Raw genomic sequence first — 25,167 nt, forward strand, 5'->3', positions numbered from 1 at the left:
GAATAAAGTTCAATAAAAACACAGGAGAAAACCTTGAGTGAGGTTATAAGGGTTAGATCACATTACTCTACAAATCTTACAAAAATACTCCCATCAAGCTGCAATAGCAGAACCTTCCACTGGGGGGCAGTAACAAAGTTTGAGACGGACTTCCTCGTCAGCTGCCTGTCAGCAGCAATGTAAACATTTCATTCATGTGCGGTGGATTTGCCAAGAGGTTTGTGGAAATTGTTTCAATACGTCTTACATATTTTTTTTTATTAACCACGAAACGTTATGAGTGTTTAATTTGCATTTAAAGGTGGCAAGAGACGTAAAACACTGGTGTTGTGTATTCCCAGTGCAGTCAGTGGTGTATCTTAGCTAGCTGCAGTTTGGGTAGCCAGCACAGCAACAGCAACAACTGAAACAGATTTAGTTTTATAAGTAGCCCGTCTGCTGTTTTCTTGTTTTAAAGACTTTAACACGCGTCTCTAAATCGTATACATGTATCATATTTTCGAGCTACATGAAGCAACAGCTATTTGCAGTTACAGTAACTTAGTATATTACATACCTGTGTACAGAGATGAGTCAGTGCTGCGTATTGATAAGCCTTCTATAATATAAATGAGCTATAAACCCAGTGATTATGACAATTTAACCAGTATAAAGCAGAGAGATGTGGATAAGCTATTGATCTCATCCGCCAACTAAAGGTTGAAGATCAGTGTGTGTAATACTTAACAGCAACATGTTGACTTTGCATCACAGAAGTGACTGTGGGAACCTCTGATGTTGCTCTGTGAGCATGGCCTCAACCTCCAGTTTTGCCCCTCCAAAACTAGCAGACTTCATCTTGACAGAGCGCCTGGGCAGCGGCACATATGCTACTGTCTACAAAGCCTACAGAAAGGTGGGTTTAGGAAAGAGGAAGCCTTTCTGTATGTCTATATAAGTTAAATGTTTCTTATTAATATTACTTTTTTCAAATTTACAAGTTTTCTGTTTTGATTTGTCTTGATGGTCTTTACGAGTTTTAAAGAGTGAAATCTAAGCTCTTCATTGTGATCTAACAGGGGAACAGTCGAGAAGTGGTGGCAGTGAAAGTTGTAGGGAAGAAAACTCTCAACAAGGCCTCAACAGAAAACCTTCTCACAGAGATTGAAATCTTGAAGACTGTGCGTCATCCTCATATAGTCCAACTCAAAGACTTCCAGGTATGTGCTTGTAGAACAATTGCTTTGTAATCACACATCCAATTTTAGCATGTGAAAGTATGCGTTGTACTTTGACACAATAGTGTGTACAATCTTGCTCATCAAGCAGCTTTGTGTTTCTGTAGAGCAAAATGGTGAGGTTTGAATGCCTAACATTCTTTTTGAATGCCATATGTCACTAATTTACAGCTTTTTCTTTTCAGATGTGGACTTTCAGACTTTTACCTTATGATGGTTGTGTTCATATCCATGTCTGAAACTCTATACATAGCAGATGGGTAAACAGTCAGGAGGAACTTTTGGATAGCGTGATTAATTATTAACATCATCTTTGGACATCAGAGAACACATAACATTTTAAAGACTAAAAACAAAACATTTTATTACCTGACAAAGTTTGTTCTCACAAGTTGCACCTTCAATTACCTGAATGGTCTGGTTGTATACGCCCTACTGAAGCTACCTATCCTCGCCATGCATAAGACATGTTGTTGATTTATCTATCAAATTTTTCATTAACCAGGGGGAGAAGAGTGTTTCCAATTGAGACACTATTTATGCTCACTCACGTTGTGATGTGAGTGCTGAAAGATGCAATCAGAAGATTTTAGACCTCGTAGCTAATCTTTAATATTTTTCTTCTCTTATTTTTTTCAGTGGGATGCGGAGAACATTTATTTAATCCTGGAATGGTGTTCAGGTGGAGATCTCTCCCGGTTTATTCGCAGTCGCAGGATTTTACCTGAGAGTGTGGCTCGGCGCTTCCTGCAGCAGATGGGTAAGGCATTCCAAGTTTAAACAACTCATATTTTCAAATGTTACACACTTTAAGCCCAACCATGCAAAGAAATATGGTTTGAAACTTTTTCTTTTTTCTGCTATTAATATATTTTAATTATTTTGCATGATTTGTTTAAAATGTATACTTTTCTTTTTAGAGCCAGTAGCATTTCTGATCATGTCTTTTTATGTGACATATTTGTGCACAAACAGCCTGCGCTCTTCAGTTTCTTCATGAGCGGAATATCTCACACTTGGATTTGAAGCCCCAGAATATTCTACTGAGCGGCTCGGTCCTCAAACTGGCAGGTGATCTCATTCCCACCCAAAAACTGAACACAAACCCTTATGAATTTACTACACAAACAATTAATAGAAGCTATCCCTTGCAAAAGCATGTAGATTCTTTGATAATTTTTACCATTATGCAGGTTAAAACGACAAACCTCGGCGTGTTTTGTTGGGATTTTAAGGAATAACGTTTACAGAGAACATATTGCTTAAAATTTTGACTTGCGGTCTAGATTTTGGGTTTGCCCAGTACATGTCACCGTGGGATGAGAAGAGTGTGCTGAGAGGCTCTCCGCTCTACATGGCTCCTGAGATGGTTTGCCGACGCCAGTATGACTCTAGAGTGGATCTGTGGTCAGTCGGCGTCATTCTTTACGGTGAGTGCTGTTTAAAAAATCTCTTTTGAAATCCTCCAAGATGAAAAACGCACATCTTCAGATTAGCCATTTACAGTATCTTCATTCGCTAACATGAATTTATATATACCGCTCAGGTCTTGAGCTATGGAGTGTGAGCCCCCTCTAATGGCTATTAATAACAACCTGACAGGGCTGCCTTTTCACAAGAAAAGATTAATCACACGAATGGACCTGTCGGCTTGAAAGAGCGCGCTCAGTAGGTCAGAACAGAATTGCACCATTAATCATGTAATGGCAGGCTGGTGAATGGCCCTTTATAGGATTAATATTACAGTAATAAAATCATAATGTTGCAGCCACAAACTAGGCTGTTTCCGTTGATTGGAGCTCTTGACACCAGATTGTGTTTGAAAATTGGAATTTTTCAGGTAGCTCAAACACAACTCACTACTCAATTTAATTTCTTTTATGCAATATCTAAAAAATTAGCACTTTCACATCAATCTATTGAACTTAGTTAGTTAATTCCTCTGCATTACTGCATTCAGTGATGTTCCAGTTGGAGAAGCAATGAGTTGAATGAGCACCACAGGATGATTAACAATAAGCAGCCAGTCAGCGCCTCTTGGGACTATTCCTGTTTTCAAATGTTAAACATGCAACATACTGTGGAAATTGGTTAGAATAGAGAGAGAAAATGAAGTGTGACTAATTTGCACTCTGAGAACAGGTAAATGTAAAAGATGCAATACAGTAGATGACTTTAAAGGGGTAATACTCAGGTAAGTTCTTTGGTCTCAACCTTTCCCTATTTTGAAGGCCAATTTTGCTTACAAGACTTCACTACCCATTTTCTTTGTTGTTTCATACATTTGTTTATAGATTTTGTGTGTTTAAAATGCCTTCCATTTCCAGTGTTAAATGCTCATCAGACACTAAAGTGTATTGATATTTCAGAGGGCATATTTGTTGTATTATTCCATTCCTATTATATCACTTGAAAATGGTCTCAAAACAACAATTGCAATAACTTCTGGGACAATTTATTGTCCATCAAAATTTGTTATTGTGACAGACCTATTAATACGATAAATGACCTTAGGAAATATTAGAAGGATCAACTAAAGCCAGTTTTTACAGCAGTTTACAGATCTTTTATAAAACTTAGCAATTTTTCTCTTTATGGAAGTTCTTTCTTTTAAACAATATAATACATTTTCTGGTGGAAGAGGGAGTACTACACTCAATATGTAGTGTATGAGTTACTATGACACAGGAAAATTGTGATAGAAAACCTACCAGAGGTGCAGAAGAGTTGAGACCGAGGCAGAGGTTACCTCCCAGCAAAACAAAGACCTTAAAGGGGACATATTATTCAAAATTCACATATTTCACATTTTTGTACTTCCACTTTGGTCTCTACTGCTTGTAAAAACAGCCCCTACACTCAAAACTGGCAATAAGTTAATGCTTTTTGGTGTCTGGAAAGTTTTGATTTAAAGTGACAGGAGATCCTAAAACAGATCATTCTGAAAGTAGCTTAAAATACGCAGGAGGGGAGCAGTATTGTTAACTTTACATTTAAAGTTGCTGACAGGTAATATCAGCTTGATGTCATTAATTTAGTTTGATATGATGAAGATTCTATCCCTATCTGTAAATGTTTCTCCATTATTTCTATACACACAGAGGCTCTGTTTGGACGAGCTCCATTTGCATCAAAGTCATATGCTGAACTGGAGGAGAAAATACGAAGCAATCAACGCGTCGAGGTAAACATTTACAATTTAAACTAATTGCAGTCAGTTCTGTTCCTCCAAACAGTGCCAGATTTTAACATAGTCTGGAATAGTACAAGTAAAATTGTTTTTAAATTGCCTTTAATTTCTTAATCCGATATACAGACATAATCAGACTGAGTAGGAATGAGAGAAATTAAAATTCCCTGCAGGCATCAGTGTAGTCATGTTTGAAGCTTCTTTCTTGTCAATCTTCCTTTATACCACTAGATGGCAGAGTTTTTATATTTGTGGAGAGGACTGGTTCCGTCCCTTATATTTAGAAAGCCTGTTTGGGATAACATCTACAACAGGTTTGTTAATGAAGAGAATTGCATATAGAGATATGATGTTCAAAACTACTAGTTGTATCTGTTAGAGCAGTGTTTCCCAACCCTGGTCCTCAAGGCGTCCTGTCCTGCATGTTTTAGAGGTTTCCCTGCTTTAATGTGCCTGATTCAACTGATTGCAGTTCAACAGACGCCTGTTAATCAGTCATCAATTGAAATCAGCTGGACTGAAGCAAGGAATTACCTAAAACATGCAGGACAGTGTGCCTTGAGGACCAGGGTTGGGAAGCACTGTGTTAGAAGACAATGTGTCTGAATGTTTATCATATATGATTTCAGATTAGTGATGTGCAAGATATTTTTTAAACAAAAAGTTTTTTCTGTTTATGATTTCTGGTACATACAAAATAAGCCCTGTTTGAACTGGGCATCTGGAAGTTCAGACTGTGTTTACTTTTGATGAAGAAGTGCTTTCATGCCAAGTGAATTCCCAAGTAAGCATTAGGCTTTGACTTGTGGAATCACATTAGAGCGTTGTGCATTATCCAGGGATCCACATTGACTCTAAAGGTCATCTTTTGTCAGAACGTAGAGATGTGAGACACAAGGTTCTATGCTAACAAAGCACTGTCCTTTCTTTTCTTGGATCATCCTGTGAAGTGCGTGCAACATAATAAGGTTGTGTTTTGTGCATTAGCTCCCTCCTGGGGCCCGAGTCTCCAAGGACTGCAGAGACCTTCTGTTGAGGCTGCTCGAGCGAAATCCAGATACCCGGATCACCTTTGAGGAGTTCTTCACTCACCCTTTTTTGGATATGGAGCACATGCCAAGCGCAGACAGCATAGTGAAAGCAGTAAGAGAAGGAGAAGACATCAGCTTCTGGACAAACTAGCACCACAAACACTACAGGCCGATTATTATTTTACATGGTTTTAATAGTTCACAATGACAGATTTTTCTTTCTCATTGGTATTTTAAGAAAGAGCTGGTGCTGCAGGCCGTGCAGAAGGACCAGGAGGGGGAGCGCTCCGAAGCACTGTCTTTCTACTGCAGTGCCCTCGAGCACTTCGTCCCCGCCATTCACTGTAAGGGCAAGATATACTTTCATATCCTGTCTGTAGCTTATCTCCTACACAGCATGTTCTTTGCACAAAAACAATAAACTGAGAAGGAATACTCATTCTGAAATATTTCCACTTCTTCCTTAGATGAGACAGACCGACAGCGTAAAGATGCCCTCAGGCAGAAGGTATGCCTAAAGGAACTTTTCATATGCGTAGCATGAATAAGTTAAGCAAATCATTTTTATGTCAGCCACATAACCTCAGAGTTAATCTAAAGGATTAAACAAGGAGAAGATTTACGTAGGATCAAAAATAATTTAACTAAGATTATGAGAAGAATCATTATGAGCTAGTAGACAATAATTTAAAAGTAGTTGTGCTCAAGCTAAAGTATATTTACTAATGATTTAATTAAGCAAAACAAATGCACAAACAAAAAAGCAGAACAGAAGATAGTAATTCTAATATTACTTTAAAAACAGTGCCAAAAGGAGGCAGTGTTGTGACTAACTTTCAAAATAACATCTTAAACTGATTACAGTCTAAATTTATCAATATTTTATTGATCTTTCAACATCCTAGAGAAATAAACACATAGACTAGTTTTAAGTTCAAATACGTAATGGTAATGTGGGGGAAAGAAATACAAAGTTAGATGAATCTCAAGTTTTTGTTGCTGAAACGTCTCAGGTTTCAGCAACAAAAACATGGCTAGAGAAAGAATTAAGCACCATGGTTTTAATTTACCAATGAATGAACAGCAAACCTCCAACGTATGGAAGAAAGGCAAAAAATATTTTTCTGCAGCAAAACAAGACAACAGTAAATGTGTTCAACCAAAACACTTACAGAACCCAGACTGAGCTTTTCTCTTTGCAGTGTGTTATTCCAGGGGAGGAGTCGTCATGACAACCAATCAGAGGCAGTCTTGGGGTAGCCCAAGAGATTTATCACATTTGACAGTTAATAATAACTTGGATTCTATCACTTTTTCTAAAGCCCATTTTTTAGCCTGAGATAGAGAACAAATATCCAGAGTATATTACTCTTTACAAAATAGTATGCAGTTACTAGGCCTGTCTCCACTCTTTTTCAAGCATGGGTTTTTACACATCACTCACTATTTAAAGTTACAATTAAGCAAGGATTATTGTAAACCTTTTATGTTTTTTATTCTGAATTGATAAAATGACATCAGAGTGATGTTGACATATGATGGCATTGATGTTGACATATGATGGCATTCAAACAAATTTCTCTTTTGAGCACAACAGCTGTTGAGGTTTTAAATAGGGTATCGTAAAGGCAATTATGATATGTTGCTGAACACTACAAATAACAACAATATACAGGGGTTGGACAATGAAACTGAAACACCTGGTTTTAGACCACAATAACGGCCCTTTTTAGTGTCATGCAGTGTAAATGGAAAAATGTTTTGTTGATCAAAGAAGTCATTGTAAGGGTTCAACCCACAGGTCAGGCAGTATGTGTCGAGAGCTGAGGAACTGAAAGCCCTTCTCGCTTCGGACAACAAGCGGAGCTTCGAGGAGGCCAAGACATCCAGAGATGTTCTCCGAGGTAAATAGCATACCCCTTGTCTTTGTTTCCAAATAGTTCTTAAAACTATTTTCCAGAAGGCGTATCCATGTGGGCAGCTCCAAATTTATATTCATTCAAGTGAAACTTAAATGTAGGTCAAAACTTAAATGGTAAATGTTAGGGGTGCTCCGATCAGGTTTTTTGCTGCCGATTCCGATACTGATCACCCATGAGGCCGATTTCTGCCGATCACCGATCTTTACCTATCGCCTGGATTGAGTGTTTATTTTTCGCATTAGTTACAAATGATACTATGTGATCTGGCAAAATTAAAAAATGATCTGGTAATAAATTCACCTGAGTTCCACACGACAGGATTTGTTGCTGCGCGCTTGCGCAGTGTGAAGGAAAGAGGAGATCAGCTGCACACGCAGGCTGAGAAGTGAGATACAGGTGATCGTTTTGGTGATCGGCAACCAGAGACAGTGATCGGCGATCACCGATCATACACTTTTTCACGGAAATCGGCCGATTATGATCGGCACACCTCTAGTAAACGTCTCAGTCCGTGTTGATGTTAAACTTGAACCTTCAGTGGATACTGACAGTTCTTTTCTATAATATGCTTTGTTGAGAAAACGAGATATTTTCTACCTGTTGCTCGTTGTTATCTCGTCTCCCCAGGTCCGTGTGTAAAAGTGAAACCATAAAGACAACAGTCACTGTTCAACTTCCCAATCATCCAGAATTTTATTCAAACAATCAAGTGCATAAAATCACATCAACAGCTCATCATAATAATCAGAAAACCAAAGCCACAAAGAAGAAATTAATTACCTTAGAAAAATACAAAAATACAAAGACGCACCTTCGAAGACCACTGCATGTGGCAGTTAAGACAATGCCACCCCAGTGATCTGACCAGCTGTTTTAGCTCAATTACTTTCATAGCAAGGCGTGTTTCTACTGTCTGATGCGTTCTAACATACAGTTTAGAGGTGGTCTCAAACAGCCCGTAATGATGTATTGCTGTTTGCACCCCAGAGACCATGCAGGTGTTACCAAGGCCAAGAGATGAATCTATCCGCTGTCTAAGCTATCCTCCCTGCGTACTTTCCCAGCATACAAACAATAGATGTGTTCATTTCATACAGAAACATTTTACTCAAGAAAGCGAGACCAAAGTTGATCATCCATGTTTTTCATCCCTTCAAACTGCCTCAAACTGGTTTCTGTACTGCAAAGAGCTCTCCTGACTTCTCCTCTGACCCAGTGCATCAAACAGCAGATTTTGACTATAAAAATTAGCACACGTTTTATATAATATCCTCAAACTCCGATAAAACAGACATGAGCAGTTTCAATGCCGAAACATTCAATATTTTCTGATTAGTTTTCAACTCCTTTGGTTATAATGAGCTAAAACATTTTCAGATGAATACATAACTTCTACACTCTTAAGAATGTGTTCTAATATAAAAAACTACTGATTAGACTAATTTTAATCAAATCGGGATCATTATATCCAAGAAAAATGTTCTACTGATTAAGTTATATATTTATTAAACCATGAGTCTAAAACTAATCTAAACTGAGGCCTACTCAAAACAATCAGGATCAGTCTAATAGTTCAACATGCGCTAAAGTTATACATAATTAAAACTAGCATAATTAAACTAATATTTCCAACAGCTTGAACCCTGGAGGTTCCTGGGTTTTTCTTTAACATCCTAACCAAAATCCTTTAAGTGGTTGTGATAGTTTGGGTCAGATGATTGAAATTTAGGCACAGTGTTCCAGCAAGTCAATGATTCCAGTCACTCAACAAATTTGGTTTTGCAATGGACAAAGCATGCTAACATTTAGTGTCTAGAAGGCCACAACCGCAGTGCCTTTGCTTTTGCTCTAAAATATGTGGCAAGATGACTGGCCCCAGAATTGTGCCAGGATCTTATTATTGACTGCAAAGAAAATGTGGTTTAGAGTTGCTTTAAAACCATAATAAATGGAACATTGACCAATATATTCAACGTTTATTGATGATCTTGATGATGGTACTACTCAAAATGTAATATTTGCAATATTTGTTTGTTTGTATGCAGAAGTGTGGAGAAAATCTGCATTACATTCAAATTTTGGAACCCAGTTTTTTTTTTCACTGAGATTGTGCCTCTTTTGTTTATTCCACCCTTGAAACAGTTATTAGACCTGAGGACAGTTCAAATACATTATTGAAACCACCAAATTAATCTTGATGACATTTAATACTGTATATAAACTACTGACTTTAACTTTATGCACTGTTTTTCTGCTTATTTTAATGTTATTGATAATTTATCCAAATCATGAATCCTTGGTGTTTTCAGCAGTCCTTTTTATGGGTTAAATGACTGTGAGCTGTAATCTACTTTTTTTTTCTTCACAGGCACTATTACTGAACTTAGAAATGTATATATTTTTTTTTATAGAAATGTCTAAAGACCAACCACGTCTCCTTGCTGCCTTGGAGATGGCCTCTACAGCTATTGCTAAGGTTAGACACTGAGCGACAACATCAAGGGCTTTTGAAGAATGTTCTTGTTGGTGTCGCTGGGAATAGACTAAAAGCATTTTCTAGACCATTTTCTAGAAAATGGTCATTTTCTAGATGAATTTAAACTAGAAGCATTTTTTCCCCAGAAAGTTAGGAAACAATACACCCACTATTAAGACAGCTGTCTGAGGTTCCTTTTCAGGCAATAACTCCTATGAAAATGTGTCCTGTTTCACTTTGTTTTAATAAAATACTGCACGCTTAATTTACTGCTGAAGACATAAAATAAAAATAATCCACAGAAAAAATTATGAAGGAGACTAAATATAAATGCACACCACACTTTTGAGAGCTTCTTTACTAAGAAGGTTTGGATATGATCCTCATGATTTTGCTCTATCCCAAATGCATTTCCAATGTAATAGTGTGTGAATACTTTTCCAACAGTTTCACCATGTTGTCCTTACAAACTGAACCTTTAGAAAACACAAGAATGAATAAATAAATAATGTGATTTTTATGGGACTTGTTTATTGTGATTTGATTTGGGCAGTATCAAATCAGGTTCTGATCATCTAAATCTGCTTTCATAGGAGGAGAATGAATCAGATGATCTTGAAGCTTTGGATATGTACCAGCAATGCTTAGGAGAGCTACTGTTGGCATTAGCAGGTAACCAAATGCATTTATTGCATAATGTTCTGAATTTAATGCAATATTCTATATTGCATTAATGCAATATTAATATTCCATTAATATTGATAAATTAAACTTAATTTATCAGGTAAGTTGGTAAACTTACCTGATAAAGAAAATACAGACTTTTATCAGGTAAGTTCAATTCCTGAACTTACCTGATATCAAAGCTAAGTTCAGGAATATTTTAGGAAGAAATGTACACTATTTTATATTCCCATAACGTATTATTCATCTGCATTCTGAGAATGAGCCTAGTGAGTGGGGAAGGGTTGAAAAACGTATCACGATATTGAATATTATACTATGAAATATTGGCGAACAAGTGGCATAACACTTCCTGTTTAATCCATAGTTTTCAGTCCACGTCATTTTATTTTTAAGTAGTTATGAAGCATGGGGCGAAATTTTAACTGCTCCTGCTCATGTTACTCAACATGTTGTTGCTAGGTAACCAAAGAATGAGTGAGTGAGTTGATGTCATTCATCTTAGCTTAGCGTGAGAGGTTGATTGACTAAAGCCTGTCCTCTGCCTATATTCCCTAGAATGCTGTGCAATTTCAGATCGGAGTTCAATGAATATTCTCTATATTGAATATTGAATTTTCCATCAGATGTATTTTCTATTGATTTTGATTACGAGTCTTTTGCAATGTAAAGTATTGATTTATTGTCCAGCTTTAGAGCGGGGAAGGGCTGCTTTGTTAGAGATGAGGTTACAAATTTGCCAAACGATGTGATACTACAGAAATCGTATGTAGATAGAAAGAGGCGAAACTTCAAATGTGAGATTAGATCACTAAGAAGGAGTAATGAAGATTTGGAGTCTTTTAAGTGACAGACATGGGAGTAACTGAAGACACTCCAGCAACTCACTCTGTGGCTTGGCATCCATTAGGCCTGGTTCATGAGCTCATCTGGGAGATCAGCCTAATGGAAGAGGTGGGACAGAGTCATCCAGATGTGGCTTTGAGCTGGGATGAGAAGGGCTGCCAGTGCCCTGTGTGTGGTATGAAAGCTCTGTCATCTGCTTCCACTTCAGACACCATATTTCAACTGTGTGTGTTACTGAAACCTGGAGACAAAAAAAAACTATTATCCCAGTTACCACAACTTTATTGCTTAAATGTGTTGTGGGGATGAAACTGAAGAAACACTTTATGTAAGCAACATCAAATTAGATGTGCTAAGAAAGGTCTCCAAGTTGTCTGTGGAGAAGTAATTCCTGTTTCTCCACTGTCAGGGTATGTTGTGCAGCAGATTCCACCACAGTGATTGTTGGGAGAAAACTTTGGTTCTTTGTTCCCCCAGAAGCTCTTTGCTGTTCAGCTCCCCAGTGCACCTCCCTGCCACAGAGCCCTCCTCCTTTTTCCCCTCTTTCTGCCACTCTACCCTCCAGCACAACTGACTGCGAAAACAATGGCCTAGATTAGAACAATTTTCACTTCTTCAGCCTCCAGTCAAAACGCTAGTGAAATCCAATCTAGTAGTTTGCCTCTTCTTGAACAAAAGTGATTAGGTACTAGACTCCCCACCTATTTTAGTTTCATTATTTCTCTGCTCTTTTTGTTTTTTATCCCACTCTCTACTCAATCCAGCTGAGCCCCAGGGTCGCAGGAGGGAGCTGCTCCACAATGAGGTGAGTGGGTGAAGCAATGGTTCTACTTTTAGCACCAACAAGCTCGCTGATAACCATCACATGAACCATATTTGTTTTCCTCAACATTAAGGAGGGGGAAAACAACATAAGTCATCCTCCATAATTATAATCACACATTTGGATCAATCTCTTCTCTATGATTTTAAATATTTATGTTAACTATGTGTGAAAGCAATCATAGTTTCTTGCCTAAACTAAATTGTACAATTATGGACAATATTTTACATCCGTGAAGTGAGTTATTCAGGTAATTAAGTTTCACAACTCAGGAACTTTATTGTTTTTCCTAACCATGATTGGTCTAATCAGGTTGTGTTTTGTCACAGCAAACCAAACAAAACAGACAGACAACAGCAACCATAAACCATGGAGGCCTTCACATTTAAGAAGATATAGAAAACCAAAAAAAAAAAAAAAACTAAATTGTCAGCAAGGCAGAAATATTCAATTCAGTTCGACTTTTGTTGGAAAATAGAGCAAAGAGTGGCTTCTTAGGATCACTGAGTCCCCATAGCAACCATTACATGTCAAGTCAAGGCAGTTCACAGTGCTTCACATGATAAAAACATAACCAACTATGAAACAAGCATCAGACATTACATTTTGTCAAATGCCATCATCAAAATCATCAAGAGTAATCATCAGATGTATTAATCAATGTTCCAGTTGTTTTTAATCAAATGCAGCTCTAAACAAGTGGGGTTTAGCCTTGATTTAAAGTAACTCAGTGTTTTGGCTGCTTTGCAGTTTCCTGGAAACTGTACCTATCTACCTATCTACATATCATACATTTGCTCTGCTATGAGAGGGGGCTGACTGACAGACTCACCCACCAGCTCACTTTTTCATGTGTGCGCTTAACAATAGTAACCCCATTGTTGCCAACTTATCGACTTTGTCGCTCTATTTAGCGACTGTTCAAACAAAAAAATCGGTATCATCCAAAATCGCATCAGGCTTTTCAGCAATTGCTGATCAGCCAGAAAACTGAAATCGGTCCACCCCTAATAAACACACCATCACTAATGAATTTCATGGAGCCAGTAAAGTCTGTCAGTGAAAATGAGCCACTGTTGTTTCTTAAATTGTTTCTTACAGTTTCTTAAATTGAACACATTCAACTATTATGTCACATGAAAAAGTATAGGGATGGTTCATTGTTAGGTCCTTCCCTTTCTGCTAATACATACATATGTGCCTACTGAAGTTTATTGAAGACAGTTAAGGAGACACAGCTGTCATATCAGATCTATCTTGTCAACGCAGCTTTATGAGCTACAGCTGGTTGTGTCCTCTAAAAGTTCAGATACTGAAAACATGAGAACCTGTCCGTTTTTACTCTGTTATAAGATTTGACATGAACAAGACAAACCAAGCTATGAATATAATGACACAACTCTGAGATATTTCTGCAGCAGTTAAAGTTGCCAACACCACAGCACCATCTATAATTCTCATATGGCGGAGAGAACCACCAGCTGCCATCCTCGATTTGACTGCCCAGCCAAAATTAGTAATTAGGCATGAATGACCTTTATCAGACATGTAATCAGCAAGCCGAATTTTACTCAAGAATATGACATCTCAGGCTTTTATAGCAGATCTAGAGCATGCTAAATTTGAGTTTCCAAAACTGTTTAGCTGCATTATTATAGAGCTCTTTGGTGAGAAAATTTCTTTTTGTATAAATTTATATATAATGAAGAAAAATTTAAAATTCTTAGAATCGAATGAAAATATCAGAAAATTCTTGCATGATTGTACATTTTCATAATCTAGAAAGATTACATTAGAACAGAAACAATCCCTCAGAACCCTCAAATGAGTCTTTTATTACCTGTGTAGGTTTGCTGTTGATGCTCTGTAAGTGTTTTCTTTTGGTCCATTGTTTATCTAGCAGCTGAACCAACAAAACATCATATTTCACCAACCAACCAAAAAAAGGGAGGGCAGGGCGCTGAGTGGACCTCATGGACCTCCCTGTTTGAAGTTTTATGGGTGCTTGCCTTAAGTAAATTCAGATGCGGTTGTAATAATCTAATGCAGCATCGGGAGGCGGTGTTCGGGAAGAGAGGGGTAAATTAAAAGCATGTGTGTTTGTTAGAACCCGAAACAGCCGACACACGCTGCCTCAGTTTGTGTTCACAACTATTTTAGAAAATCCTGCTTTTAGAGTTTCTTAGTCTGGCTTCTCATAGTTATTATTGTCCTGGTGTCTTTCAGTGTCAGGTTCCGCTTACACATATATATCTCCCACATTTGTTGTTCTTGCTGATTAGAGGGATCCTGATTAAAGTCCTGTGGTGAGATAATATCAGGATCGGTACCGGATCCTGAGAACCGGCGGTTAAAATGATTATTTCATCTAATGATTCTAGAAGGAACGTTGCAGAGTTCTTAGGTGTTTGCAGTTTGTTAGTTCAAACTTTAAATGTTGCTGCAGCTCAACCCAAGAAGTTTTTTTTTTTTTTTTTTTCCATAAAGAGTTTTTGCGGCGCTAGTGGCTCGTATTTTTTGTACAGTAGGCAGACAGGTCGAACCCACGACATCCGCGTCGAGGACTAAGGCCTCCAAACGTGGGGTGTGCTAACCCCCTGCGCCACCACAGCATGCCCCAACCCAAGAAGGTTTGATGATGCATGCAGGTGTTACAGACTCAAGAACCTTCTGGATCACCAGAGGATTTATAGCAACCTGCCAACAACTGTTACCAGTTGCAAAAAATGCGGAAAACCTTAGCAAGAGTTAGAATGTCAGATTGTAGTCAGAGTCACTTTATGCAAAATTATTGATACTGTTCAAACTCTGGGATTTTTTTGAAAGTGGAAGGAAAACAAAGCATCTTAAATGTGTGGTGTGCACATATGTTCACTCCCTCCTAGTAGTCTGATTAGTAAATATAGCAGATATAGTCCATTGTATCATTTTCCTTCTACTTCACAATAATGCACTACTTTGTATTGCTTTGTCACACATACCAATAATATAACCTAATAAATGTTTGAAAAAAAATATTGTTTTGCAAAGTATTGTATGTTAAACTTGTTGGGGGTTTTGTTCTGACAATATATGTGAAAATATTTAAATATAGCTTGGATATTTTAGTAAGTTGTGGGGGGTTAAGTGTTTTTTTTTGTCACATGTGGCCTTTACTCATTAGTAGTTTGAAAGAAGGGGAGGCCATGCAGTAAATGACCCAGGAATGGGAATAAAACCTGGGCCAGCTGCACTTTCTCTGAGTCACATGTTGCACTGATATTTGATTACATTAGATGAATTCCCCACATCTGCCTCTGGAGCCATCACTAAAATTACATCAGCAAAAATTGTGCTCTCTATAAAAGTTAGAAACCTGTAGTGAACACACCCTTGCTTTCAAGGCGCATAATGTTATTTATGGGAACCTTTATGTCTCCTGTCAGATAAAAAGCCTCATGACCCGAGCTGAATACCTCAAGAAGCATATCAAGGTAAAATATACTGGTTTTACTATCAAGAAATTATCTAAGGATAATTACTTATTTTGACTTCTTTTTAAATGGTAATAAACTGGTTGATAGAATGCTGATGATGAACTTCAGTAGATTGTTGTTTGTCTTCATTTTCAGATGGAAGAGAGTGAGAGGGATGTGTCTCTGGATCGGGAATGTCTTGCAGAATCTGTCAGAAGCTGTGAGTTTCCCTGCTACGCTGAGTAAACCATTTCAATAAACCAACAGCGTTGTACTCTAGTGTTTGCAGCTACGCTGATAAGTAAAAACATAGCGGGGCTGTTAGAGGAATGTGGCAAGCATTTGGTGCCACAAACTGCAATAAAATATCCTTTCATTAACGGTTTTTCCACTGGTTAAATATGAGCCATCGTCTTACTGTGTTGCTTGCCACCCTGTAGGGCGTTCAGGCTCTTTGATTTTGCTTTTGGACAGCTCTGTGCAGCTCGTGTGCAGCTCGGTGCTCTTGTAAAGCCCAACTTTTGAAAATAAAATATGATGCAAAAAAAAGACTGACCCTTAAAACACAAACCATTGGAGAAATAATAGTTTTTTATTTCTATTAAATACTCAGCGGCTGGATGTTGTTACATATTTTCATATGCAGCCGGACCACAGCGTACCATTACTTGGTTTTTAATATACGGTACCTGGATCTCCACAGTGGTTACATATATAGACAAAGTCCTAATTCAGAGTATTTTCTGGGCTTAACTCCAAGATTGCTAGTGGATACCTAAAGCCCAGACAATATCCTGTTCTCAGGAATAAATTCCTCAGGAATTATGAATTTTAAAAAAATAAGGAAAGGAGGCAGGGCACTAAGAAGTCAGCAGGCTGCTCTAGCTTTATGAAGAATGTAGCTTCTTACCCTGCCGCTGTTGTTTTAATGAAACCAAACTACAGTCGGGCTTACCAGCTGGCCTGGATCCAACAGCAGCTGCTCCAGAGTGGGTCGCAGCAACGCCCATGCCTGTCTGGTGGCCTGGGACTACACCAGAAAATGCAGCAAAATGCTGAGAATCATCACACTGTAACCCTGAGACGGCAGAGCAGCAGGCAGTGTTCTTTTTTTATTACGAATATAGCCTCTTCTAAAGTACAAAAGACCCTCAAAGACTTGTTAACTGAGGGTAAAGAACAGAATGGGCAAAAACACAAAGTTCCTCTCACATAAGTGTTTAAAAACCTTATTGGTGTTTGTCCACCGTGTCACTTTACAAAAGTAATGTATTATTGGTCAAATGAAGTATTCTTACTAATAAACTGAATTATGGGGTTTCATTAAATGTAAACCATAATCCTCAAAATCAAATGAGATAAATGCTCAGAAAGCATCACTGTGCATAACAAATTTGTATAATTAATGAGCTTTTGTATTGGATTACTGAAATCAATTAACTTTTCAAAGATATCATCACATAATACATGATGACAAATGTGATTACCACCCTGCCCTTATGAATTACCTAAAATATGATGGGAAGCCTTTTTATTTGGAGCGTGTGGCATTGATGAATAACATGAGTCTCCTGTTCCTCTTCAGCGTGCAGCTTGCAGTGAGCGGAGCAGCAGCTGTGAAACCCGGGAATGCCCTGTAGGTCGTCCATCAGTGTTCAGGATGGACATGGCGACCTCACCACACCAGGCCTTTGCAGGGGCCAAAGCACACTGTATCCTAACCAACTGAGCTCACTATCTGGGTGGCATGTGACGGTTACCAACCAAAGGTGGACAATGTTTTGGCTGCTGCTTTAAAGGTCCCTAAACCAAATGAATTGGCAGGTAAGGGATTTGGTTTAAATGTTGTTGTTTCATTTTTAATAAGGGAGACCGGAGGGTGCTAAAGTCCTGAAAGTAGCTCTTGAATTTTGGATTTGCACACTGGTGAATGTGAAAGTTTCCTGCCTTTTACTGTGTGTTGTTAGCGAGCTGAGCCTCAATCCCCTCCTCCAGACACACTATTGATATGGAAATTCTGGACAGCTTGTCTGACAATACCAACACTGTTATGCTAAATGAGTTAAACTGAGACCGCTGCATTAGTTATCACACGACATCTACAGGTCCTTTCAGCATGCTTAGGAGTTGCACAAAATGCAAACACAATCAAATATGAACTGTAATGTTTAATCACTGGTGTTTAGAAACGTACTGTTAACTAGTCAGATTTGTGCAAGCACTTCTCCATTGCCTTTATTGTGGGTCAACCACAGGCTCATCATGCTCTCATCCCTGACTGAATCCTCATCAGAGGTGTGGCTCCTGCTTCACTTGCACTGGCGTTGTGTTTAGGTTTGGGTGGTGATCTGTATCTGAACTCCTCACAGATCCTTCAAGGCTTCTGTTAAAGATTAACAAGTTGAACAGATATGCTGAGTTCTTTTGTACATTGGATCCAGCTGTAAAAAATTTTCCTAAAGGGAAGATTTTTAGGCAGCTGCAATTTCCACACTGCTGTATGGTTTACTTTTTTTTTTTTTTTTTTTAATAAAATACCAAATCTGTTTTTATTGTGTATTTATTGGGAGACAAAATGATAATAAAGATGCATATTATGCAAAAAATCTGATCTTCAAAGTTAGTGTTTTATTTTCTGCCCAACTGTCGACACCACATATTAACAGTTACATTTTTAAATGTCTGCATATTGGTCGATCTTTGAAAGCAAAACGGCTGGGATCATATGCCAGAGCTAAGCATGGACTCCATGGTGTAAGCAGAGTATCCTGGAAAAACAAAGATGTTATGAGAAATTACTAATATATGACTGTTTTGAATGGACATAGCCTGAAACTAAAACCTTCCACAATAAATTTTATTTAACTTCATAGACTAATCAGTTTGATATTTTTCTATATCAAACTGAAGAAGAAATTTGTGCTTTTTTATGAATAACTTTAATGTAAAACAAATCACAAGCAGATTTAAGTATATTTCTCATGACTAGAATCAGAGCCACGATGAACTAATCCTACTATGCTCTTACCTATTAAGGTTTTATTAGGTAATGACACTTTGAATTTTAAAGCTGCGGTATGTAACTTTTATAAGAAATGCTTTCTACATATTTGTCAGAACTATTAGTATGTTGTGACATTACAATATGAGACATATCATCTGCGAAAAAATGGAGTTCCTCTGCCTATGGGCATGCTGTCATCTGCAGAAATACACTGCACTGTCAGAAACAGCTAATAAGAGCCAAGAAGAAGATCTTGGCACTGTCAATCACCTTTGTGTATTCGCTGCTCCTCATGTGTTCCTAAATAAGCAAAAAAATGTTGACATATAATGACAGGAATCAGCACAAAACATTTTGAAAATCTTTTCTTTGAAAGCTTCCCCCATTTGTTTCATTAATGTTTAAATTCTGTCAATCTGTATGTTGTTAAATAATCTTCGTCATTTCTGGAGGAATTTGTCCGTGTAGAACTCACATTTGAAATTACTGGCTCAAAAACTGATGAAATCCCAGAAAACTCAAGACATGTTCCACCTGTCACGCCAGCTGTAAAAGCTTTTGTTGTAAAAGAGAGAGCTACCAGCTCCAATTTGAAACATCCAGGACGGAGAACCATTCGGCTCGTAGCTCTAATTGGCTGTGGGTGCCATCACCGTTTGGCTCGGCTTCTTTGCTTTAATCAGGACATGACCTAGTTGCTGCCAGGAAAACTTTGGCTTCATTTGTGACCCTTGTGATTTCTTTGTTGCTTAATTCTGGGAGTGCTGCCAATTTATGTTGCCCTGCAAAAAAACCCAAAAAGGTTTTGTGAATGCTCTTCCAGTAATGCAGCTCAGGGAGGAGCATCTAGAGATGAAAAACATAACCCAGTTTTACCCTCAACCGCAACCTGTACCTCTGTGGCTCTGATTGGCCTCCATTTTGTTTCAGCTCCAATCACACCAGAATCCCCCCTTTCTCTTCCCTGAGTGGACCTGATATCAGTGTCCTGCACAAAGACAGGTCTCTGCAGTTTGGACTGGATAACCTGGACCTCATGATCTCCACACAGAGCAGGCTGGCCATACACTGTGCTCCAACAGCTGTCATAAAGGAAACATTCTGTTCTTCTGCGAGACAAGAGCCTTGAAATCCCCGGGGTGGCTCTCACTCTGGAGCCGTGGACAGAAGAGTGTGGGTCTATGGAGCTGGGGTGGTTGGGTTGAGGGTTGTTTTAAAGGAATGTTGAATAAAGATAATTTAGAAAATGGGCTCCAGCACACTGCTGCCTCTGTAACCCTCAGCCCCACCAAAAACACTCAAGTCCCCAAGGCTTCTCTGGCCATGTTTGTTTTGATTTTGCTCCCAGAATTGGCTGGAGGGAGGCCAGGAGGGATTTGAGGGGGTGGGCTGGTTGTTTTGGAGAACCTTGGGATGCATGGCAGTGATTAAGACAGACTGAACTGAAGACAGCCTCTGTAAACTGGATGTAATAATGCTGCTCTGTAGCTATGAGTCACTTTAAATCACTCTCACTGTCACAGAGCCATCCCTCAGCTAAAACAAAATTAAGACAATCTTTTCAATGCTGAAGACACAAAACTCTACCACCTGTTTGCTCACATGGAGTGGAATGCAAAAGTCTTCTCACAGCATCAACTTATATACATTTAGTCCAACAACTTCAAAGTATTTGATCAAGATTTTATACAATAGACAAACACAAAGTAACATGTAATTCTGATGGAGGGATTTCTGGCATTCATTTTCTCTTTTTTGTTTTACAAATAAAAATCTGAAAAGTGTGGAGTGCCTGTGTATTCAGTACTGTTTACTCTGATCCCCCTAAATAAACCAGTGCAACCAGTAACTTTCAGAACTGGTAGAGTCTATCTGTGTGTAATTTATGGTTATTATACATGCAGCTGTTTTTGAAAGAAAGTCTTAAGAAGTCATATTTTGCCATTTTCAACAAGCTGGTTAGACAGCATGCCACACTTTTCAGACTACTTTTTTATTAATAAACATTTTTTAAGCTTCATGGCATTTCCCTTTCACTTCACAATTATCCACTACTTAATGCTTGATTGTCACATAATATCAAAATAACATATATTGTAGATTTTGATTTTAAGATGGCATGACTGTGAAAAAGTACAAACAGTATAAATACTTTAACAAGGCAATATACCAGCCTTCAAACAAATGATGGTTTAGCCACTATTCTTTCCCACCTGCTATTCCCCGTTCACATTTGTTCCGCTCTGACAGAAAGTATAGAACAGATGTGTTGCTCACACTAAGCAGCAACACCTAATGGCTCTTTTATAGTTGGTCAATGACTTGTAGATATCTTAGAAGGCGGAGAAGAAGCCCCAAATGGCAACTCGCTTTTAAAGTGGGTCATATTGTTGGCGTCCGAAATGCCAAGTAAAGCTTTTAGCAGATTTTCTTACAGGGCTGATGGTATCATTTTAACTGAAGCTTTAACATAGACTCCTGAATTGCCATTTGTTTCCAGTAAAAGTGGATTGAGCAATAACTAGACACTTAAAATTCCTCACTAGGTTTCAATTACACTGACCTAATCCCTTAAGAATCAGCATTGAAAACAACTACATGCAGGGCTTAGTGAGACAGTGTAACACTGAAACAGGACAGACAGTTTGACCAACAATAAATTCTTATTTTTGGTGGTCATTTGTTGTATTTCATGGTGTCAATCAGAGCATGAGGATATACTGACAAACCCCGTGCAAAGAAGTATAAATCCTTTACCTGGAAGACATCAGCTGTTTTACTTTGAATAAAAAGTCACAGATATGACAGAATCTTTAGAAGTTGAATTGCAGTAATTAATGGCAGAAAGGTCAGACTAGAAAAATCCTTACCACCTAAAAAGAAACAAAACAACATTCTAGTGGGTTAAAGAGAGGCGGTGATGGAAAAAAACTCTTGTGCTACAATGATTGAAAGTAGAAGATTTGATGAAGTGATTTTTTTCCAGGACAATAATATCTGGGCATTCAAATGGTTTTCTCAGGGAAATCAGATACAACTCAATGACATGACTAAAAAACAATTTGAATATCTAGAATGTTACTGAAAATGTTTTTAAAAAATAGCCAACCAGATGATCTGTTAGTTGCAATAGTCCAACTATTAAATAAAAATAATCTGGTGCCATATCTTTAACTTGTTTTGTTTGCTACAAAATAAATCAAATGAATGCACATGATAGATGGATGACAAAATATGTATTTTTCGTTGCTTTATCCTTTCACCATGCCCTGCAATAGTGGCTGCACCTGTATAACGTTTTACATTTTCTCATGTTACAACAAACCTCTGTTATTTATTGTGGTTTAATGCAATAAAGCAACACAAAGAAAGTCATAATTGTGAAGTGAAAAGGGAAATAATACATGAAAAAATTAAGAGTTGGGTGCAGCTGTGTTTATCCCCACTGAGTCAAAACCTTGTAGAACTACCTTTTGTTCCAATCAGCTCCAAATGTCCGTGGAATCACTACAGGCTTTGCTACAGATTAAAAATCCTCCTTGGATTCTGACGAAATATATGACAAACAAATAATAACCCAGACATATTGTCTTTAAAACTCCATATATTGATTCATTCCTTTGTCAAAACACAACATGACACTTGTTTAGGTCATACATATTTTATTATAAAACCTCCATGTGGAAGAGCTTTCTCTGAATTCATGTTATTGCTACTTTTCTAGAAACAATGCAAAACTGTCTGGCTTCTTCACACTGAATCTGATCTACATTTGTGTGTTTATCCTAACTGGATGTAGGTGAAACCTTTTTTGCTGCACACAATTGTAAAATAGATACATGTTCTTCATATTCTAGATTTATAACTTAACATACAACATGGTTCAAGATTTAATTTCAAGTGGCAAAGATGGCGGCATCACTGCAACTTTCCCTCCATGACTAAAAATAAGGCGGACAAAGAAGAGATGGGATGAGAGTGAAAAAATGTCTGGTTTGAATCATGTTTTCTATTGGTGCAGACATTTATATGGGTCACATTAGCACCTTGGTTTAAATGTGGTGCGTGGCTAATTCACTCAGCCTAAAACTAGTACTGTAAAAGCATTCAAGGCACGTGTTTGAAAGCAATAAACCTCACTGTGAATTTGTGCAAGTAACAATCTCTTGTGCTAGTTTGGGCTTTGCCTGTTTACAGATATTTACAAAAGAAACTGGTGACAAAAAATCTATTAAGATATCCTTAAATAAGATGCAGAAACACACATTTAACTCCCCACGGTGCCTGGATGTCTCAGTTGCTCATTTTTTAAAATGTTATATTTGCATAACTTTTTAATGTAATTGTGAAGTGTGTGTTTTAGATAATGATTTTACTCCCCTTGTGTTTAAATGTCATGTTTTCCACTAAATGAAGACATTTCCTTGTGCTTTAAACTACAAATTGGGTTAAAAGAAAATTCTGCTATTTGATGACGTCAGCAAATGCTGAGAACAAAATGCAGACATTTTATGTTCACCCATTTTGGCAGCTGACAGATTTTCTCAAAGTGTTGTGGCCGTGTGAAAGCAATAATAACGTCAGGGAGCTTTTACAAGCTTTTAGGGGATCCAGGCTGCAGAGAGGAGGAAGAGAAGGGTGGGGAAAAGTCAGGAAGAGTTCAATAAAACAATCTCGGATGGGGGAGGGGGACAAGCAGGAGTGCTAGAGAAGCACTTCAGTTAATTTAAGTAGTCAGACCCACACCCTCGCCTGTCCAGGTTCCCACAAATATTTGAAGTGTGGTTACTGCAACAATGCTAAGGCCTCTGCAATGGAGAGGAGAGCAAACAGAGGCTGGATGGCTCCAGTGTTTGCCTAAAGTCTTAATAAAGCCACACTTTAAGAAGCAATGAAAGCTAACCAAGTAAACAAGAGCTGTTTAAAGGCACTCAAAATGTTCCCAACAAAGTCTGCTTCAGGTCATTTCCTATCACGTAAAAGAAAATAGTTACGGTATTCTTGACAACACTTCTGCGCTCTATGTCAGAGAAGCCCAGCAGTAACCTTCATCATGGGGTTTGCACTCTCAAAGAAAAAGATCTCCCTTTGATTGATAAATCCGAACATTCCAGTCGGCAATCCATCTCCTCAGAATAATATCCATAGAAAGACAAACATCATGAAGCTGGGTAACCTCTGGCACGCAGAGGAGCTGTCAGTGTAACCCTCCTCTCTGTCAACTTTTCGATCATCATCCTCATAGTCGTAGATCTCAACTTCAGGTTGGTCAGAAGCAACGCTGTGGTCCCCAATGGAACAAAGCTTGCTCATGTTGTCCTTGACCACCTCGCAGAAAGGTCTCTCCACGCCGTCACAAACGCAGCGGTTCAGCAGCATGCCGTTCGGGATGAACAGCATCTGCTGGATGGTGGCCTTGCACCTGGAGGTGCACCGCCTGCCGTTGAACAGCTGCCCGCAGTACGACAGGTAGGCCGAAAGGGAGGCGTGGCAGCCGCTGTCCTCCTCACACCGCTGGCGGGCCTCCATGCAGCCGATGCCCCCTGCATCGCTGGGGTGTCTGCGGGGCAGGCACGGCTCTATGGCCCGCTTCGCGCCGAGGCAGTCCGGGTCCTGAACGCAGTCACAGGTCTCCAGATCCGGCCCGCTGCGGGTGTTGTTGAGCCGGATCAGCGCCTGGATGCAGTGGCTCGGGCACTGGCTCCTCGTCCCGTGGATGTTCCCCTCGCATGCCGCCAAGTACTGGTTGTAGGCGAGCTCACACTCGGGCTCGTTGTGGCACTTCAGGATCGCCTGCCAACAGACTAGCTGGGCGTCCAAAGCCACCAGCAGCCACAGGAGAAGCGCCAGCGAGCTGCACTGACATCTCATGCTTGGCTGAAGTTTGAGGCGTGTGACGTGCACATCAGGATCGGAACAAGTCAAACAAGCGAAGGTCCGACAGAGGTTTTGTTACCAACGAGGTGTTTGTACAAATGTTCCACAAACTTGCACCCGTGTTGGTCTTGCTTCCTGTTGTTGGGCTTCGTAACAGCAGAAACAACCAGGAGCGGATGCGAAGTAGAGAAAGAGCGCAGAAACAGTCATCTCTGGAAGTGTGCGCTTTCCAAACCGGGATCCTCCGGGCTGCAGTCTGAGAGCTATCCAAAGTCAGCAAGAGTTCCGCTCTTAGTACTAATGTTTCTCACAACTCCTCGGTTCGTTTCACACAAAAATATAACTTTCAGCATCCATCCACGCTTCCCAGAGTTGTTTTTGAAGACATAGTTCTATCATGCTGCCCGCTACGCGCGTCTTTGTCCTGCTTCTGGCTGTAACGCTTCACGGTTCGCCGAGCATTTCTCCACAACACCCCTCCCTCTGTCGAAAAAAAAGAAAGGAAAAAGTCCCCCCCCTCTCTGGCTCCCCTCCTTTTCTCTTCTTTCATTTACTATCCTGGTCAATGATTGGTCGCAGATTGGAAACCCACTTCCAGCGCCACAAATCCGGAAAACTGCAGCGCACTGCTAAAGTAATCAG

General features: G+C 39.0%; 2 protein-coding genes across 2 annotated transcripts; one reads left to right on the forward strand and one right to left on the reverse strand.

The window, feature by feature from the left end:
• Positions 1 to 106: 106 nt before the first annotated feature.
• On the forward strand, positions 107 to 18,169 carry ulk3 (unc-51 like kinase 3). Its single transcript, XM_028015729.1, has 17 exons — positions 107 to 217; positions 754 to 895; positions 1,059 to 1,199; positions 1,857 to 1,977; positions 2,193 to 2,288; positions 2,504 to 2,647; positions 4,319 to 4,401; positions 5,395 to 5,550; positions 5,677 to 5,782; positions 5,906 to 5,946; positions 7,240 to 7,342; positions 9,772 to 9,836; positions 10,430 to 10,508; positions 12,131 to 12,171; positions 15,615 to 15,662; positions 15,801 to 15,864; positions 17,230 to 18,169. The coding sequence occupies exons 2-17, from the start codon at positions 791 to 793 to the stop codon at positions 17,244 to 17,246; spliced, it is 1,410 nt and encodes a 469-aa protein (XP_027871530.1). The 5' UTR covers positions 107 to 217; positions 754 to 790; the 3' UTR covers positions 17,247 to 18,169.
• A 4,124-nt stretch (positions 18,170 to 22,293) lies between these two features.
• Positions 22,294 to 25,167, reverse strand: LOC114143565 (growth arrest-specific protein 1). The gene has a single exon (XM_028015722.1). It carries the CDS (start codon positions 24,517 to 24,519, stop codon positions 23,779 to 23,781), a length of 741 nt encoding a protein of 246 aa, XP_027871523.1. The 5' UTR covers positions 24,520 to 25,167; the 3' UTR covers positions 22,294 to 23,778.

Source organism: Xiphophorus couchianus, chromosome 4, assembly GCF_001444195.1.
Source record: "Xiphophorus couchianus chromosome 4, X_couchianus-1.0, whole genome shotgun sequence".
Taxonomy (NCBI): domain Eukaryota; kingdom Metazoa; phylum Chordata; class Actinopteri; order Cyprinodontiformes; family Poeciliidae; genus Xiphophorus; species Xiphophorus couchianus.

What these genes read in the sequence shown, in the direction of transcription:
- ulk3 (XM_028015729.1), top strand. Translation starts at nt 791, where the DNA reads ATGGCCTCAACCTCCAGTTTTGCCCCTCCAAAACTAGCAGACTTCATC. An exon ending in TCTACAAAGCCTACAGAAAG is followed by an intron (nt 896 to 1,058) that starts GTGGGTTTAGGA and finishes GTGATCTAACAG; the next exon opens with GGGAACAGTCGAGAAGTGGT. An exon ending in CTTCGTCCCCGCCATTCACT is followed by an intron (nt 5,783 to 5,905) that starts GTAAGGGCAAGA and finishes CTTCTTCCTTAG; the next exon opens with ATGAGACAGACCGACAGCGT.
- LOC114143565 (XM_028015722.1), bottom strand. Translation starts at nt 24,519, where the DNA reads ATGAGATGTCAGTGCAGCTCGCTGGCGCTTCTCCTGTGGCTGCTGGTG.